A 20,327-nucleotide genomic window follows, 5' to 3' on the forward strand; every position below is an offset into this window, starting at 1 on the left:
GTCTTTGTTAGAAGCTCAGTAGACTTAAATATTATTCAAGAAATTGTATTTTATCAGTGTCACATATTATTAGTGTTGCAGTAATGTGTATTATGGGAGATGACTATAGAAAACGTTTTGGTTTTCAGGGTTGCATATTTTTTTCATACAGATGTTATATCTCTTTTTGTTTAGCAATAGAATTAATTGCAATGTTATGCTTTTTTCTATAGGGAGATGTTGAGGAAGATGAAATGATTCCTGACCGTGAAGAAGATATTAGGCCTCGCTTCCATAAGTCAAAAACACATAGCCAAAAACACATGGATGATAATGCTGAGGTGGTGAGACATTATACCTTTTTTTATGTTAAAATTAACAATTTTAGAATATAAATTTGTTTTACTTTTTTATTTTTAAATGAAATAAGTAAATAAATAGAACAAAATCATTGCTGTGATAAAATTCCTTTTTTAAATTCTAAAGTTATTTATACTTGTTTTTACAACCCATGTAAAAAGATGGGTATCATTTACTTCCAGAAGTGATATGACCTAGAGACTGTGTTTTTTTTTTTTTTATATATAATGTTAATCCCCAAAGCAAAAAAAGATTATTTGAACCTGTAGAATTTGAGTAGCACATAAAGGCCAAGTGTTGAGAAGATAGAAGGTAATTGTTAAGATTTGACTTGATGTTCTGTAGATGTACAGGAAATTACATAAGAGGGAGGTTGCTTCAAAAAACAAGGTAAAATGGATAAATGAAGGAAGGAAGAGGTATAATTACGGATGCTGATACAAAGGTGAAAAGTGAAAATCATATTGATCCCTTATGTAATGGTTGGAGGAAAGTATATTGATCCCTTATGTAATGGTTGTGGGAATGGTATTGGTATTTATTCTTTACTCGGCCTGTTGTGGGAAAGTTATTTGCAGTCTACCTGATGAATTGAATGGGTATGTTGTGTTGATCTTTACAAGATGCAAGTCTCTCCAGCAATTAGTAACTGCTAATGAACGCTATAAAATCAGCAATATGAATATTACACTGATGAGTCAAAACATTATGACCAGCGAGTCTTTATGCAAATTGAAGCAACTGTAGGTATAAAAAACAAAACACCCAATACTGAGCTCTGTTAATCAGTGTTACTCTTGTTCTTCAGATGGGAAAGGCAACGGACTTAAGTGAGTTTGACACAGGCCAAATTGTAATGGCCAGATGACTGAGTCAGAGCATATCCAAAATGGCACGGCTGGTGGGGGGGTGCACATGGTCAGCCGTGGTTAGTACCTACCGAAAGTAGTCAGAGGAGGGAAAATCCACGCACTGCCGGCAAGGTGTTGGCCCACCACGGCTCGGTCGATGCTAGAGGTGAGTGAAGGCTCTCCCGGATGGTACGTAACAACAGAAGGGCGAAAGACAGTTGCAAGGTGCCATCAACAAAGTTGTAAAATGGTCCCAAAACAATGGTCTTCGCCTCTCACCACAAAAGACTGTTGGGATACACTTCTGTAGGAAGCGTAACCTACATCCAGACCCAGAACTTCACCTAGAAAATCAAATGATCTGAGTGGTTCGCAGTGTCCGCTTTCTTGGTGTGGTTCTAGACCAAAAACTTATCTTTCTTGAACCTATAAAAGAGCTCCAGATTACTTGCCTTAAGAAGCTAAACATCTTAAGAGTACTATCTGGCACAGCATGGGGAGCCCACCGTTACACACTACTGCATTTGTATCATGCATTAATACAGTCACGTGTAGACTACGGCTCTGTGGTCTACAGCTCTGCTAGACCAAGTGCCTTACGTTGGCTTGATCCCGTACACCACAGTTCTCTCTGGCTTGCACTAGGGGCATTCCGTACATCGCCAGTTGAGAGCTTATATGCCGAAGCAACTGAAACCTCTTTAAATCTATGCAGAGAAATGCTTCTGTTAAACTACACAGCAAAGGGTAAAGGGCAACTAGACAACCCTACTCAGAATGGACTTTTCTCGCCCAAATGGGAGAATCTTTACAGAGCCTATACATCTAAAAACCCATCAACAGGGATAAGACTGTGTTCCCTGCTCAGTGACTGGCAAATTGACCTTAGCATGATACAGCCTACTACTTTTTGGACAGCTCCACTTTGGATGTATCACATACCACTGTGCGACCTATCACTCACATCGTTGGAGAAACACACCTTATCCCAACAGAACATACTGCAAATTCATGCCGCATTGAGAACCCAGCATGCAGAGTACATGCCAATCTGCATGGACGGATCTAAAACTGACACCCATGTTGGTGCAGCAGCAGCAGCAATTTTCCCCAACCTTACCATAGCCAAGAAACTCTGCATTGAATGCAGCAGCTACACTGCAGAACTCTGTGGTATCGTCATAGTGTTAAATTTCACCTTATCAACAAATATATTGAACAGTGTGATCTATACAGACTCCATCAGTGCTATCCAAGCTATACAGCAGAATAAAAATCATGATAACCCCTTACTCATACAGATTTGGAATACCATGACTAAGCTAAACTGACTTTGATGTCTGAATCTGACTTTGGAATACCATGACTAAGAAACAAAAAGTTATCTTTGTTGGATCCCTGGTCATGTGGGAATTTCTGGAAATGAATGTGCTGACCTAGCTGCGAAAACTGCTATAGATCCTGTAGATGAACCGTTTAGTATACAGATCACAGACTGCAAGTCAATTGTAAAGAAGCGGTGTCTTGAAAAATGGCACCACATCTGGCAAATTCAAGTCGGGAACAAACTACTCTGTATAAAGAAACATCTGCAACCTTGGAAATCTGGTTTATGTGAAAACAGGCATGAAGAAGTCGTACTAGCCCGACTACGTATAGGCCATACACATATGACACATCTTTATCTTCTTGCAGGTACTGATCCACCACTGAGTACAAATTACAACACTCAGCTCACTGTTCAACATGTACTCATCGATTGCCCCAAATACAGTAGTGACCGACAAGCTGACGAACACTTCTTTTTGTATTGCTGACTTCCTGGCAGATACCCCACACGTGGTAAAAAGTTTTTCATTCCTTAAACATACAACTTTACAACACAGTGTGAACTTCAACATTTATATACATAAACTGTGTATTTAACATCACCATAGTTAGGCACATTATGGCTGCCCTTGCACCGTAAAGCTCATAAACAAACTATCTTCAAACAACACAGTTTACTTATGCATTGCCACTCAAGGAATATACTTTAGGGAAAATCTTGTTTAACTAATCAGATAAACTTTTTATGACAATATTACTCAAGAGTTGGATACAGGAAAATAACTCTGATATTGTCACGCAATCTCTCATGCATGACTGAGTCAAGCATTTGACACAGTCCTACATGAGCAATTGCTATATCAGTTGGAACAAATTGGGATTAATGGGATACCCATTATTAGTGGTCTATGGTTAGTAGGAGTTCCTTTGAGTTTCAATGCTTGGAGCATACCTGTTTCTGATGTTTATAAATGATATTGATGAAAGGATACAGTGAATGGTGTTAATCAAGAGGGTGGTTAATGACAGACATCAAGTAGCATTTCAGATTGATCCTTTGATTGAACATAGTCAAAAATTTAAGAATGGAGATGCTTATCTTGTCCCGTTATAAGGAACCTATAGGAATTTGTATCAAAGAACAAAGTAAACATCTGTAACTTTTTAAATTGTTTTTAAGAACAACAACTGTACCTTATTCATGCACTCTTGTAAGTCATCATCTTGGAAAGATATACCTCTCTAATCAGTCCTCACGCATATCACCACCCTCATCTTTTCAATCATCATCACTGATTTTAATGCTTTATTTGATTTTTTTAAAAATTTATTCTGTATATGAATTCTTACTCACCATGAGCATTCACCTTGATTTCTATATGAGATTGTTATAACCTTTTTTCCCCTGAGGCTTTCATCTTAATTTTCAAATTTCCAGGAACATGTTTCCCATGAATAACAAGGCTTACAATATTGCTGATGTTATGTAAAATTTCCACCAAGATTTGAAATTAACATAGCAGAATTAATTTATATAATTATGAAGATAAAATTTTATTTAAAAATTTGTTTCCCTTTATATTACCCAATACCTTGTTGACCAACGTAACCTATTTGCCTAAATGTGGTTACAACTGATTTTTAGTTTTAGGTAGTTTGCAACATGTAAAAGATTTCTTGCCCCTGGCACAGTTGTTTTAATAGTTTAACTTAATCGTTAGAGATGTTTGGCTATCAATAAATCTTTTATTCCCATTTTTGTACTTGTGTGTATTTTAAAGTCATTCTCTAAATTAGATTTCATTATTTGTAACTAACCACATATTAATTTGTAGGAAGACACTGAATGTGATGATGGCCTTGATGATGATACATCTCTATCAGATTGGAATTTGAGTAAGAAATCACCATTTTTTATAATTATTTTTTAATTTTGCATACCATAAATATGTTTTATTTCTTTTATATACAAGTTGGCACCTCCATAGCCAGGTGGGCAGGAGCAGCAGTGCGTAGCACACGCTTCTTGCTTAGACCGGGGTTCGAGCCCTTGACCACCAAATACGGAGAATGCGGAAAGGTCAGGGAATGACCACCACATATCCCCAGAGCAATATGGCCTTAGTTGCTAATGCTCCTAAAAACCAAAATAACAACATAACATAACATAACATATACAGGTTGTCCTCCTATGTCCATTTCATAGGGAAATAATCGGTAACCAAATTCGAAGAAGTTCTACATTAAAATTAAAACAAATAGTCAAGATGATAACCTTGAATATTTGTTTTAGTTTTAATTCTCCTTTCTCCTTAACTGAATATTTGCAAACTGTTTCTCCTTAACTGTTTGCAAATTAATAGCAATTTGCAAACTAAAGAGAGAATTCAAAATGGACTCCTGTTTGCTTCTGTTGGTAAAATGGTTTGAAGTTACATATATGAACCAGAATCTGGTGTGATGTTTGTACAAACAAGAAGCATTAGAGATCATGGTGCCCATCCTGGTAGATGACTCTCATCAGCCAGTGCAGTACCACCATTTTGCTTATTGGAGGCATGAAGTGGTGAAACCCATGTTTAGTTTCCAGAGCAAAGTTTCCAGCATTTCCCCATCTCCTTCAGCCCATGCACCATACTAAGTACTTATAGGTTTTGATACCTTTCATGTTTGTGGATTTTATAAAAAGATGTATCCAAACAGGTTCATACTTCACAAGTGAAGCAGTGTTCACTTTGTAGAAAGCAAAATGGCCTTTGTCTGAGATGAAAGATTTATTATGGTATTATCTTTTATTTATAGATTTCAGTAATGGTAATTATTGGAATCTTTACCAATATTGATAAAGATTCCAATAATGGTAATGCACTAAAGTTAATTAATTGAATCTTTACATTTTTATCTGGCTGGACCCATTGTTAGTATCCAAACAGCTTATACAATATATGAATTTTATGTAGAATCTGAAAACAAAAGTGCATATTTAACTGCAATGGCAAAATATGTGGATAGAGTAATGGTCACTGTAATTGACTCGAGGAGCACACGGACACTCTTCATTATATGCACACTGCTCCTGATTCTGGTCCATGATTGGAGAAGAATAGAATGCTGTTGTCATGTATAATTTGGTTTATATTCTTTCTTTCTTTAACTAATGATGCTGTCATTTTGCTGCAATAAAATTGCAAGAGAAGTCGGGAGATAAGTCACAAAGGAAAAAAGAAAGATGTTAACCTGAACATAGTATTTAATTTTCATTATAATTATCAAAAGATTTATATTTGCTCCATTTTATGAAATTCTGGAAATATGTTGCATTAAGAGATGGTTCCTATGGTAATGAATGATGCACACTAATTTTTGCATAATTTGAGAAGTGTTTATGATTAAGGTGTTATTTAATTGAACTACACAAATGGCAGTCACTGGGGATAGGTCGTGGTTATAGGCAGCTTGATCAAGAAGTTTCCACCCAAAATTATTAATGGCCTCTTGGGTTGCATATGGCCTTACATTGTTTCAGAAAAATAGTCATTAACTTTCTGTTGATGGAGCATGTTAAACTTTATTTTTGTTGGTGGGGTGGGATGAATTAAGATACTTCCATTGCATTGATTCATCTTTGGATTTAGGTTGAAAATAGTGGACTCATGACAGCATTTCATTTTAATCTGTCTCTTAGTGATAGAGATGTTTCAGTTTCCTAGGAATCCATCACGTGCACACTTTTTTTAAAATTTCAGGTGATTATACATTATGCTGTAGGCTAAAACATGGTAATAGCTCACTGAATTCACTACTATTTTGACCCTTGTCTTTTTGTTTAGATTGCTGATTTCACTAGTGCAACAGTTGTATTGTTTACAATTTCAATCATACATTATGAGGTGGCATTATCTTGGCATTTTCATGATATCTCTCATTGATGTCTCAAATATCTTTATGAAAATTTTTAAACTCAATTGTAAACAGCCTGAAAATGTTTAGGAGCATTTTTTGTAAATGACCTTGGCAAAACAACCTTTGTCACACAAAAAATGCACAGTGGAACACTGTTCTTTAGTTGTACACTCCTGCAGTATGGTTATCTTTCACTTTGCAAGATAGCGTTGAAGGTCAGCGGTATTGGTGGTTCCCCATAGGGTTGCCTGAGCTTCCCAGGAAGGGCCTGGTAAAAAAAAGAAGAAAAAGAAAAGAAAAGAACATGTGAATAGTGCAAGAAGGGAAGGATAACAAACAGAGAACTAAAGGATGTAATAGTAATAACCATATAGTGCGGGGGTGGCCAACTTAATTTGTGATGCGATCTACTTGTTTTCTTGGCCCCGGGTGCCAAGCGTTATAGTGATCAAGCAATTTCCTGAGTGATTATTAGAGCGTCTTCTCAAAGATATAGTTCTGTTTCAGTTATAAAAGTTTTCTTATTTCCTATTATTAGGCAACTTAGTCTTACAAATCGTAAGCTAGTTTAAGAAAGGAAAAACACCTTTCTTCTTTTTTCCTTAAATTAACGTACTAACTTTTATACCGCTTGGTCACTCTAGCGGCACTGCTCCTGCCTCCCCGTGGCGGGGCCGGTAACCTGGGAGAAGAAATCCACTCTCCCAGGGCTGAAAGGAGCAAAGATGGATAAAAATATGTATCCACCTTTAGAGCCATTGAGCTCAAGACGAGAGAACATAAATGATAATGATAATGACTTCTCTCAACCCAAGAGGCTGAGAACAACCCCTCAAGAGGAGATACCATCATTCCTCATTCTACACTCTCTCTCAGAGCAGCCTCTGAGTAAGTTATCGCCGTTCCTTATACAAAAATGTATTGAGTCTGCTGCAGGTTCACCGAAAACGGTAAGGCGACTTCAGTCCGGGGATATTCTTGTAGAGACTAGTAACTCTCAACATTCTGCAAAATTATTAAAGCTGACTACCTTTGGTGGACAATCAATAAAGGTCACTCCGCATGCCACCCTAAACTCCTCGAAGGGGGTAATTGCAGAATGGGACCTATTAAATGTATCAGAAGAGGAAATAGTCCAAGAACTTCAAGAACAAAAAGTAATCCAAGCAAGGAGAATTCTGACTCGGAAAGATGGTATCCTTGTTCCCACAAGGAGTATAATCCTCACTTTTAGTTCTCCTATCCTACCAACATCTGTTAAAGCCGGCTATCTTCATTGCCGTGTGCGTCCTTATATCCCGAATCCAATCAGGTGCTATAAGTGCCAAAAATACGGACACTCCCAAACTGCATGTAGAGGTGAGGCAATATGTCCAAATTGTGGATCAAAGGATCATAATCAATCTGAATGCTCTGCTACTTCTCACTGCCCAAACTGTAAAGGTAATCACCCGGCTTTTTCGAAAATATGCGAATTATGGAAACAAGGGAAAAAAATCCAAAAATATAAAGTCGAGAATAAAGTCACATACTCAGAGGCAAGAAGAGAAATACTCAAAACAGAACCAAAGCGTACATATGCCACTGCTGCTAAACAATTTCAGTCAGTAGGTATTCAAACAGATGTTACAGTTCCTCCAAATCTATCCATCTCTGATTGGGCACGTTCTTTGCTCTCTGCTTCCAAACAGTGTCCTCCTCAACAAAAAATTGAACAAGCCAGTAACACCCCAATTACCATTCCAACCGACGTGCCTCAAACAGCAAAACCAAAAGGGGCAGAAACTAAAGTTCTGAACCCACCAGTTGCTACGGGCATGGATGTTGACCAACGCAATGAATCAGATGATGGTATATTAGAACTGCATGCGACTGATGAGATGGATGTCACACGTCCCTACTTTCCAAAAAAAGAGAAAGGGAAATTGGATCGATCTAAGCAAGTTTCAACTAAAAAGCAGTCAGAAACAAAAATAAACAACAAAACCACTTAATGGAAAGATTCCTCCAATGGAATTGTAGAGGCTTTCGCAATACAAAAGACGATTTATATGATCTCATCGACCGGTATGATCTAGCAGGCATAGCCCTACAGGAAACCTACTTAAATGCACAAGTGTGTCCCACCATTAAAAATTACACCATCTTCAGACGAGATAGGAGAATAGACTCGCCAGCCCGTGGAGGAGTGGCAATTCTTGTTAGAAACAACGTTCCATCGAAACATATTGCTCTTCAGACCCCTTTTGAAGCAGTGGCAGTGCGTATTGAAATTGGCATCACTCTTACAATAGCGTCAATATATATCCCTCCTAATTTCTTATTCACTTCAGACGACCTAGAAAATCTAATAGACCAGCTACCATCTCCGTTCTGCTTGCTCAGAGACTTCAATGCACATCATTCGCTGTGGGGATCTCCAACAATTGACAAGAGAGGTAAGCTAATAGAATCCTTTCTTGATGCTTATCAACTCACCATTTTAAATACTGGCGAGCCAACCTACATTCATTTTTCTACTGGATCCATGAGTTCAATAGACCTCTCGATCTGTTCTCCCTCCTTATATACTATTATGGAGTGGTCTGTTCTTGACAATCCAATGAACAGTGATCACCTGCCAATTCTCTGCAAACTCCAAACACGAGCAAACTCCCCTTCCCCACGTTGCTCCATTTGGATATTCCGTAGGGCACACTGCAGTGAATATGCCTCTCATGTTCAATTAGATGATAAAATTATACAATCTCAGACCATAGAAAATGTCACGGAACACATTACTACTCAAATATTACTAGCTGCCACCATTGCAATACCAAAATCTTTACCGGGGAAACGGAAACACAGTAACTACTGGTGAAACCAAGATTGTACGCATGCGAAACGGAAAAAAAACAGATCTTGGAATTTATTTCGTAAATTCCCCACAACTAGTAACCTAATTAACTTCAAAAGACTAAGAGCCAAGTTCCGCAAAATAAGAAGAAATGCAAAGAAAGAAGCCTGGATCCGCTTCTCCTCAAGTATAACTAAGGACACAGATAGTAGAATCATTTGGAGGAAAATTCAAACGCTCAATGGCAAATATGTTCAGTCCCCAGCTACAATACTAAATTGGGAAGGGAAGGAGTTGTCATCACCAGCAGAAATAGCAAATGCCTTAGCGGAATCATTTGCCAGCATATCAGCAATATCCACCTTTAACCCAACCTTTCAAAGAATTAAAGAATCTGCAGAAAAGCGTAAGATTAATTTTTCTACGGCAGTTTCACATCCATACAACCATCCATTCACATTAGCAGAATTAGTAGGGGCACTCAATAAAACACCAAATAGTGCTGCTGGTCCAGATGGGGTCTATTATATAATGTTAAAGCAACTTGACAACAGAGCAAAAACAACATTGTTAAAATATTACAACCGTATTTTCTTAGAAAATACCTACCCACTTTCCTGGCGGCACTCAATTGTTCTAGCCTTCCCGAAGCCAGGAAAGGATCGTACCTTTCCGCATAACTACAGGCCAATTTCACTGACTAGTTGTCTAGGAAAAGTCCTTGAAAAAATGGTTCACAGGCGGCTAACGTGGTTCCTGGAAGCAAACAACCTACTAAACAGCAGCCAGTATGGATTTCGAAAGAACCGGTCCACGCTAGATGTGATGATAAAAGCTGAGGCAAACATCCGAAATGCCTTTATAAGGAGAGAACATCTAGTCATGATTAATTTCGATATTGAGAAAGCCTTCGATACCACCTGGCGATATGGTGTACTAAAAGATCTCCATTCTCTTGGCTTGAGGGGTCAGTTACCTCAATTCATACAAAATTTTCTATGCAACAGAACGTTTCAGGTAAGGTATATGAACAATTTATCCAAATCATTTGAACAAGAGGAGGGTGTACCGCAGGGTTCTATTCTAAGTCCAACATTATTTGCAGTAAGAATTACAAAAATAACACGGGAAGTACCAAATACAGTAGAATCGTACATGTTTGCCGATGACCTCATTATCTCCTGTCAATCCCAAACTATGAACATCATTGAAAGACAACTTCAAATTTCCATAGCTAAAATAGAATCATGGGCACTGCGGAATGGTTATTCTTTAGCCGAAAAAAAAATCCACTGCAATTCACTTTTGTAAAAAACGAAAACTCCACCCGGATCCAGAAATATTTTTAAAAAACAGCCTGATACCTGTCACTAACAATTTTCGTCTGTTGGGGCTACATTTAGATAATAAACTTAATTTTGCTTCCCATATATCTTACCTTCGAACCACGTGTCTTAAAAAACTGAACATCCTAAGAGCTGTTTCCGCCATGTACTGGGGTGCTGACAGAAGCTCTCTTCTTCAACTCTATAGAGCTTTAATAAGATCACGCTTAGATTATGGATCACCTGTCTATGACTCCGCTAGGAACAGTTCCCTATTACGTCTGAACACCATATAGCATAGTGCCCTTAGGATAGCTGTGGGAGCCTTTAGAACATCTCCGATCCACAGCCTGTATATTGAGGCAAATGAACCTCCACTGCACCTAAGGAGAAAATCCTTATTATGTAACTATGCACTATAGATTAAGAGTATTCCATCACATCCTAGCTGGCAGCACTTGTTCGACCCTAAATACACCATGCTATATCAAAATAAACCTAATGAGAATCGCCCAGCAGGGCTTCGACTGCAAGAACTCATGATCAGTTGGAACATTAATTTTCAGAATGTCTTCCAAGACCTTGGTACTTCCGAACCTCCCTGGACTGAATTCGTACCTCTCTGTGACAATTTCTTTTTAAGATGGGGGAAGACATCCCTGGCTAATACAAATTTTCAACAGCTCCATAAATCGCATTCCTTGGAAAACTCGGCAAAAGTACATATCTATACTGACGGCTCCAAAACGGATACAGCCGTAGGTGCTGCAGCAGTCTCTTCCAATTTCTCAGTAGCTGTTTCTCTTCCCACTGAATGCAGTATTTATACTGCAGAATTATTTGCAATAAAACTGGCTCTAGATAATATAAAGAAGTACCATATCAAGGAATCCTTGATATATTCAGACTCCTTAAGCGCAATCACTGCCATTCAATCTACTTTTTGTCCCTCTCACCCCATTCTTAAAGAGATCCGATCTAAGTTATTTCACTATCAAACAGTCAATCAGAAGGTTACCTTCTGCTGGATCCCTGGTCATGTTGGCATCTCAGGCAATGAACATGCGGATGCTGCTGCTGCAAAGCATCCCGACGCTGGATCTTCCAGACAAATAAAAGTTCCCTACACCGATCACAAATCTGTCATTAAAACAACATGCAGGAAACAATGGTCTCTCCTTTGGAAAACTCAAACCAATAATAAACTACTGCAGATAAAAAAAGAGCCACAACTGTGAACATCTAGTTGCAGGAGAAGCAGGCGACAAGAAGTGATTCTAGCAAGGCTCCACATCGGCCATTCGCACCCAACTCACCTGTTCTTGCTTATGGGAGAGAATCCTCCTCAGTGTTTCTTTTGTCAGTCGCAGCTAACAATAAAACACATCCTCATAGAATGTCCCCAACTTTCAACAGTCAGAAAATCAAGCTTTAGCTCCATGTCCAACTTAAAGGAACCATTAACCTTATTTCATATTCTTGGCAATGAAGCAAATTTCGAGGAACTGTTTAATTATTTGAAGCACATAAATCTGTATGATAGACTGTGATCAAAGTAACAAACAAATCCTGAACAGGCACAATATGGCCCAAGAGGCCCTTGTGCCAAAAAACCCCAATACAACAACAACAACTTGTTTTCTTCAAAATGTGCCGCGATCTACCGTCTCAAGAATTTCATTGCACATGGTTAAAAAAGTTAATCAACACATATTGAAAAATGTTGTTTTTAAATTTAAATACAATCAAATTTTTATTTTAAATTCATACGTATTTAAAATTTTAATTTATGTGAAGTTTGCCTTCATGTCATCTGCCAAGCTTTCAAAATCGGGGATATAAGTAAAGTGTAAAGTAAAGTGTGTTCGTGTCAAACGGCACCAGGGGTTTCCCCCATCTCCGCATGGTTTTCTTTGCGGGTGTAACAGATCACTGTTAAGGCCAGAGATTTAAAAGTGTATGGGATTTGGAAGTATTGTGTTGTGTATCGTTGTTCCTCTGGCCATTTAGCCGCTAGACCCCTGCTGGGGCCCAACGTTGCCCACACTCAGCCCCGTGGAGGCAGACCAGGTACACCCAGCATAATTATTTACTCTGGTGGGCCCTGCCACCTAATTTCCTGAGATTTCAGTGGCTAGGGCCTTAAAAAAAAAAAAAAAAAAAAAATTAGTAATAATAAATAAAATAAAATAAAATAAAATAAATAAAAATAATAATAATAACGCGATTTTAAGGGGTGGTTCGCTAATGAGGTTAAGTTTCAGAATTGATGCACGATTTGGCTGTTATAATTTGGAAGTTTAAGTTTTTGTCGTGTGGGGCGTACACTGTGATGTATAGAGAGAGAGTGGGGGAAAGACTGAAGACTGGAGGGGAAAGACAGAAGTATGAGGCCAATAGGGTAGACAACCCCAGATATCAGTGTGGCATGCCCATGCTGCACCAGGAGAAGTAAACAGGGGAGACGGGGGAGGGGACGGTCCCGGCCCCTCCCACCGCCAGGATATGGAGAGAAAGTGGGCCAGACTAGGTGTCCAACCCAGATCGCCAAAAGGCGAGGCAACAGCGTAGCTGCGGTCACAGTCGTGGTTTTTGGATGTTCAGTTCAGTGTCACTTCAGGTAGGTCACAGTCTTGGTTCAGTCTCACTTGTCTCGTGTTCATCTTATGGGATCAGGAAGAGGAATGATGACTCTGGTCAGTTTGTAGTACTGCTTTGATGTCAATTCAGGTAGTCATATTCGTTGAGAGCATCAGTCCTGGCCATTTGCACCAGGTCATGAATGGAGAGTTATCTTTGTTGGTAATTTCTTCTGATCGGTTGTAGTCATGCAGTATGTTCATGCTGTAGTCTCCTCCTTGGTTAGTTTCAGTGGAGTTCTTCTATTCAGATGTTTCCATATTGTTGCGGCGCCTCCGTAGCCAGGTGGGAAGGAGCACCAGTGTGTAGCACACGCTTCTTGATTAGACCGGGGTTCGAGCCCGTCACCACCAAATACGGAGGATGCGGAAAGGTCAGGGAATGACCACCGCACATCCCCGGAGCAATATGGCCTTAGTTGCTAATGCTCCTAAAAACCAAACAACAACAACAACCATATTGTTGCGGATAGCGATTTCTGTTCTCCTTCTGTTAAAGATGTCCTGGGCGTAGCGGCTGAACGCGGTGTACTCGTCTTCCGAATCCAGGAGGTGATGCTCATTGTCTTTTGGTACAAATTTTATACTGGTGATGAGTACTGATCTTTGTTCCTCATAGCATTCACATTTGTGCATGATATGTTGCCACGTCTCCATATTGCCACAGGTGCAAGTTGGGTCCTCGGTCAGTCCGAATGCATTCAGTTTTGCATTAAAGGGCCCATGGCTCGTCAGGAGGAAGGTGGTGTTCAGTCCTGGGTAGAACCATTTGGGGGCTTTTGGATAGGTCTTGTCTACGTAGGGTATAAATTTCTGTGTGACTTCACCCTTGGTCGTCTCTTGCCATCTCCTCTGCCAAGTTTCTTTCAGGTGTTCCATGATTTTCTGTTTTTCCATTCGGTGGTTGTTTGTAGGGTCCAGTGTAAAAGTGTCAAACGTGGTCGGTGTTCCCTTTGCCAGGTAGTACATCAACCCACATCTCGCCACCTCCAGGTCCAGAGGGAGAGTTCCCACCAGGACCTGCAGCGCACAGGTACTCACCATGTTACACGCCCTGGTGATGGTGAGGACTATTTTTCGCTGTATTGTATCGAGGATTCTTTTATTTACTGCAGTTCTTGCTTTAACGTACCATATTGGGGCTCCATAAGTAATTGCTGGGACGAAAATTGCTTTATAGTAGAGGGATAATGTTCTTTTGTTTAGTCCCCAGTCTCTGCGTGTTACTCTGACTACTAGTGCTGCGTATTTTCTCAGCTTCTCCTTCAGATATAAGAGGTGTTGTTTAAAGGACAAGTTGGAATCTAGGATAATGCCTAGGTATTTCATCTGTTTTGCCAGTTTGATTGTGCTTCCCCTTACTTTTATCTGGGGCGGCCGTCTGATGTCGAGTGTTCCTCTCAGTAGAATTGAGTTTGTTTTGGTCAGGGAAATCTCCAGTGTATGCAGGTTTGCCCAGCCCTGGAGCACTTGCAGTACATGGTTTGCACGGGCTTCTAACTGTGATCTAGAGCTCGCTGCCACCGTTAGGACGAGATCATCCACAAAAGCTTGTGCATTGACATCACCCAAGTCGAGTGCCAGGAATTTATCAAAAACAATGTTCCACAGGAGCGGCCCCAGGACAGATCCCTGCGGGCAGCCCCTGTGGACTAATCTTGTCAGGCTCCGGAACGGTGCCATTACCCTGATTTTTCTATCTGAGAGGTAGGATCTAATGCAATTATATAAATTCATGGGGATTTTTGCCTTGCGGAGTCTGCCCAGGACGCTCGGCCACCAGAGGGTGTCGAATGCCCCGGCGAAGTCGACCGCAATTACCAGGAAGTACTTTTCATTACATTGTGCTGTGCTTTCTAGGAGGTTCTGAATTGCTTCAATCGTGGAGAGTCCTGGTTTGAACCCATATTGTCTGGGTGACTCTAGGTTAGCTTCTTTGTAGTGGCCGAGTATTCTTCGATGTAGTATTCTCTCCAGGAGTTTACTTAGTGTTGATAGCAGCGCTATGGGACGGTAAGAGTTTGGTTGTTCAGGTGGTTTAGTTGGGTTTTTCAGGATGAGCTCGAGATGTGCTGTTTTCCAGCTAGTTGGGAAATGGCCCACTCTGAGGCAGCAGTTGAAGAGGTGCAGCAGGGGTTCCGGTATGTACTCCACCGCCCTCTTAACGAGTTCTGGGTCCAAGAGGTCAGGGCCAGGGCATTTCTTGTTGCGCATTTGTGTTGCAGCTTCCTGTAGCTCATCCATGGTAATTGGCGGCTCCATTTGTTGGGTGTTATAGGTCTCGTTTGCCTGTATGATAGCTTGTTGGTCTTCCATGAGTATATTCGGTGGGTCTTTTATAATGGTGTTCAAAATGTTGGCCACCGAGTTGTCCCATGTTGTGGTGAGGGTGCGTTGCGGCGTTATAGTTGCTGTGGTTATTTTGCCCCTGGGGAGTTTATTTGTTGTGATCTTGTAGACCACTCCCCAGGGATTCTCATTACCTTTAGTTGAGACTGTGATAAGGCAACCGTAAAGAATCTATGACCAGCGAGTCGTTATGCAAATCAAAGCAACTGCAGGTGAATTATGGTGCATGCGCAGGTCTGGACACAGTATAAAAAACATCTGATACTGAGCTCCGTTAATCAGTGTTACCCTTGTTCTTCAGATGGCAAAGGCAGCAGACTTAAGCAAGTTTGACAAAGGCCAAATTGTAATGGCCAGACGACTGGGCCAGAGCATATCCGAAACGGCACAGCTGGTGGCGTGCTCATGGTCAGCCATGGTTAGTAACTACCGAAAGTGGTTTGAGGAGGGGGAAAACCCACGAATCTCTGGCAAGGTGTTGGACTACCACAGCTCATCAATGCTCGAGGTGAGCAAAGGCTCTCCCGAATGGTATGTGGCAACAGAAGGGCGACTGTGGCGCAACTAGCTGGTAATTGGAATGCTGGTGATGGGAGTAATGTGTCACAACACACAGTACATAGAACCCTGCTGAAAATGGGGCTGCGTAGCTGCAGTGAATAGTGCAAGAAGGGAAGGATAACAAACAGAGAACTAAAGGATGTAATAGTAGTCACCATATAGTGCAGGGGTGGCCAACTTAATTTGTGAGTGCCCATGCTAACCACAGTTTACTGGTGACAGTGCCTACAATGGGCACACGAGCATTGAAACTGGACCTTGAGTGATTGGAAAAAGGTCGTCTTTTCCAATGAATCACGTTTCCTGTTGCACCATGTGGACGGCTGGGTACGTGTGTGTGTGTGTCGTTTACCTGGGGAAGTGATGACACCTGGATGCACCGTGGGACGAAAACAAGCTGGTGGCATGGTGTCATGTTTTGGGTGATGTTCTGCTGGGATACTCTGGGTCCAGCCATCCATGCGTCAGGCACTCTGATGTCTACCACCTACCTAAACATCATTGCTGATCAGATACACCCTTTCATGGCAACAGTCTTCCCCTCTGGTAGTGCAGTCTTTCAGCAGGATAATGCGGCATGCTACACCGCCCGGATTGTTCGAGACTGGTTCGCAGAACATGAGGAAGACTTCCAGGTATTGCCCCAGCCTTCAAATTCTGCAGACATCAATCCCACTGCGCATCTCTGGTTTGTGTTGGAACAACAACTCCAATCTGTGATGTCTCAACCACAGACCTTATAGGAGTTAAAGGATTTGCTGGTCATGTGTTAGTACCAGATACCACAAGACACATTTGGAAATCTTGTAGCGTCCATGCCTCACCAGGTACGCGCTGTTTTGGCTGCATATGGAAGACCAACATCATATTAGGTAGCTGGTCATAATGTTTTGGCTCATCAGTGTATGTAATGGGTAACTTGATAAGGGGTAGATACCACAATTCTTTTGTTTTGGAGGTAATCTCGGATACAGTTTTAGAGGTTTATGTTGTTTAATATGGTTGCTGCAGTATGCCAGGCCCCCGCAAACTCATTTGCAATTAGAAGGAAGTATTTGCTGCTGCTGGCTGCTGCAATTTTGTGTTGTTAGGCATCTTCTGTTGTGCATCCAGCATGGAAACCATACTGTTTCTCTGACTGAAGATTTGTATTTTTGTAATGTTTCTGTGGAATGACTCCTGAAAAGCCTTTTCAGGAGTTGTTCCATAACTTACTGCATATAGGCATGATGCATTTGCACTAACTTATGTCTGTAAATTTTCCCACAGTTTAAAAAGGCTTTTGCCCTGAATTTTTATTAAGTATAATAATAATTATACTTAATAAAAATTCAGTATAATTATTATTTACACATAATTTTTATTAATAATTATGTAATTAAATTATTTTAATAATTTAATTAATTTATTAATTTATTAAGTATAATAATATTTAAGTATTAAACATTGGAAACTCTCATATTGTAGATTTAATTTCACAACTAGGTTGTCAGCTGATACACCATCAGGGTACCTCCCTACCCACTGATGATGGGCCAGATAGTCCTGAAACGGCGATCTGGGTGGTGGTATTCACTGAGAATAAGTAACATTAGTCTTTTCTATTGGGAAAGCATTACTTATTCAAAGTATAACTAAATAGGCAACTCATTGGGAAAGTATTCACAATATGAGATGTAATGAAACGAATCCACTATAAGTTTGGTTAATTTATTGTGTATGGACATGTGCATTTGCACTAACTTAATTTTTTCTGCAGTCTCAGGCTTTTACCCTGAGTTTTTATTAGTGCATTATAATTAAATTTGTGAATTTCATAAGCAGTTTTTTAAATTTATAGTTTAATTCCGAAATAATGTTGATGCCATTGAACATAGGACATATGTATCTGTCTACCAAGATTTGTATATGTAGAGCAAAGCTTATTAATTAAAGGATAATGTGCTCAACTCTTACACCATTACAACTTAGCTGTTTAAGTGAACAATGGAATAAATGGATTGTTACATGGACACATTTTCCTTGAATGATTTGAAGCTTAACGAAAAACTAGAACTGCAAGAGTTTTATCATGATATTGATATTTTTTTGAAATAAACTTAATGAGAAATAAACTATCCATTAAAACAATGAAGGAAGTTAATATTTATACTTACCTGATGAAGAGAATGTTAAATTCATCTTATCTGATCAGTTTAACATTTGGATTACCATTTGCTGTATCAATCGAAGAAAGACGTACTTATCATGCAGCGAGAAATGTCTTGTCTTTTCTGATCTGAAACTGAAAATATAGTGCTCCCTGTCTTATTGTTTGCTTTATTTTTCATTTCAGAATTACACTTGTTTAATTGAGAGATAAGGGATATGAAACACAGCAGTTGAACTTGTCTTAAAGAGTCAATCCAAGGCTTAAGTTGTTTTCCTTTTGTAATATTTTATAAACGTTTACTGTTTTGACAGTTAGTCTGGTAATGGCTCACAGTTATACACTTGGTCCACAACCGAATTTGCCTGTTGGTAGAAAAGAAATATTTTTTTGCATCTATTAAAGACTACTTGACCATTGGTTGCATGCACAGTCTGTATTGTTACAAGCATTTGTTTTGTTTTCTAGATTTCTTTCTCTTTCTGCTTAGTATGTGATGTCACATTTTTAGCATTAGCATTAGTAGAGGCATATTATGCAATAAAGCAAGCTTATACAGCATCAACCAAAAAAAAAAAAAATTTTTTTTTTTTGGTTGATGCTGTATAAGTAGTTCAATGGCATCAACATTATAAAAAAAACCCACTCCCATTTCACCCCTCCATTTGATCCAAATACCTGTCTAGCTCAGCCTTAAATTTATTTAGGTTATCAACTTTCACAACAAAGGATGGAAGTCTGTTCCACCAACCAACTATCCTCTGGCTAAAGGCAAACTTCCGCACATCTATCTTACATCTGTCTTTCCTCAATTTGAATTTATGTCCTCTCAGGTGATTATTCTGAGCAAGAGGAAGAATCCCATCAGCATTAAGCATGCTGAAACCATGCAAGGCTTTATATACCTCAAGAGACTAGGCACCTGCAAGGTGATGGAATCACCTCGCAGGTGCCTAGTCTCCGGATGCTGTAATTTGCAAAATTTAAGCCTTTCTTTGTTAAGAGCAACCCTTTGTTCCATTCACTAATCCTTTTGCCATTCTCTGTACTCGTTCCAACAGCTCTACATCCTTCTTAAAATGAGGCCTCCAGACCCGTATACATTACTCAAGGTGTGGCCTGACCATTGCCTTTATCAAGGGGATAATCACCCCCTTATCCCTGCTAGAAAAATTCCTGTATATCATTGACAAAACATTGAGCTACTCTTGCAGACAGTCTGCACTGCTCAGAAAACTTCATATCTGCCTGCACAATTACCACCAGGTCCTTTTCGTTCTCTACCACTGTCAGTGTAGTACTGCAGGGTGGAGGAGATGGTCTTCCTGTTTCCTCCCTCCCCTACCACCCCATATATTTCACCTGGTGAGGCATGGGCATGCCTTACTGACCATCTGGGGTTGCCTTTCTTATCAACCCCATACTTCTGTCTTTCCTACCAGTCTTCAGTCTCTTCCCTCTACTCTGACTAATACGCCAGCGTAAACCCCACATAACTAATCAAAATTAACGATTTCTAAACTGAAAACTGAATCATATCAACCTCTCCTGGCTTTTCTAAAGTTAAGTGTCCCCGTTTTTTTTTTTTTTTTTTTTTTAAGGTCCTAGCCACCGAAATCTCAGGAAATTAGGTGGCAGGACCTGCCAGAGTGCATATAAGCTACTGGGTTCCTGGTCTGCCTCCACGGGGCGTAAGTGGGGCAACGTTGGGCCCCAATTGGGGTTTAGCGGCTAAACGACCAGAAGAACAACGGTACATGACATTAAACGATCCAAGACCCACACACTTTTAAATCTCTGGCATTTACAGCGTACTGTAACACACCACAATGTAAACTACGCGGAGATGGGGGAAACCCCTGGTGCCGCTTGACCCTAAACACACTTACACTTGTCAGTGTAGTACCACAGAGTTGATATGTCACTCTGGGGTTACTGCTTCCCATATGTAGTACTTTACATTTGTCAATGTTAAACTTCATTTGCCACCTCTCAGCCCATCTGATCAACTTTTCTAGATCCTGTGTGCAGCACCGTACTGTCATT

General features: G+C 40.0%; 1 protein-coding gene across 5 annotated transcripts in view; it reads left to right on the top strand.

The window, feature by feature from the left end:
• Positions 1-20,327, top strand: part of Tnpo (transportin 1) — a 563,147-nt gene that overhangs the window by 167,397 nt on the left and 375,423 nt on the right. For 4 of the 5 annotated variants that reach the window (XM_090372882.1, XM_090372886.1, XM_090372885.1 and 1 more), the window contains 2 exons: positions 213-323; positions 4,355-4,415. In XM_090372882.1, the coding sequence (XP_090229008.1) occupies positions 213-323; positions 4,355-4,415 (172 nt within the window). The remainder of the gene's footprint in view (positions 1-212; positions 324-4,354; positions 4,416-20,327) is intronic. The other variant, XM_090372884.1, reaches the window with a different exon arrangement.

Source organism: Mastigoproctus giganteus, chromosome 4 (genome assembly GCF_048544385.1).
Source record: "Mastigoproctus giganteus isolate SK-2022 chromosome 4, ASM4854438v1, whole genome shotgun sequence".
Lineage (NCBI taxonomy): Eukaryota > Metazoa > Arthropoda > Arachnida > Uropygi > Thelyphonidae > Mastigoproctus > Mastigoproctus giganteus.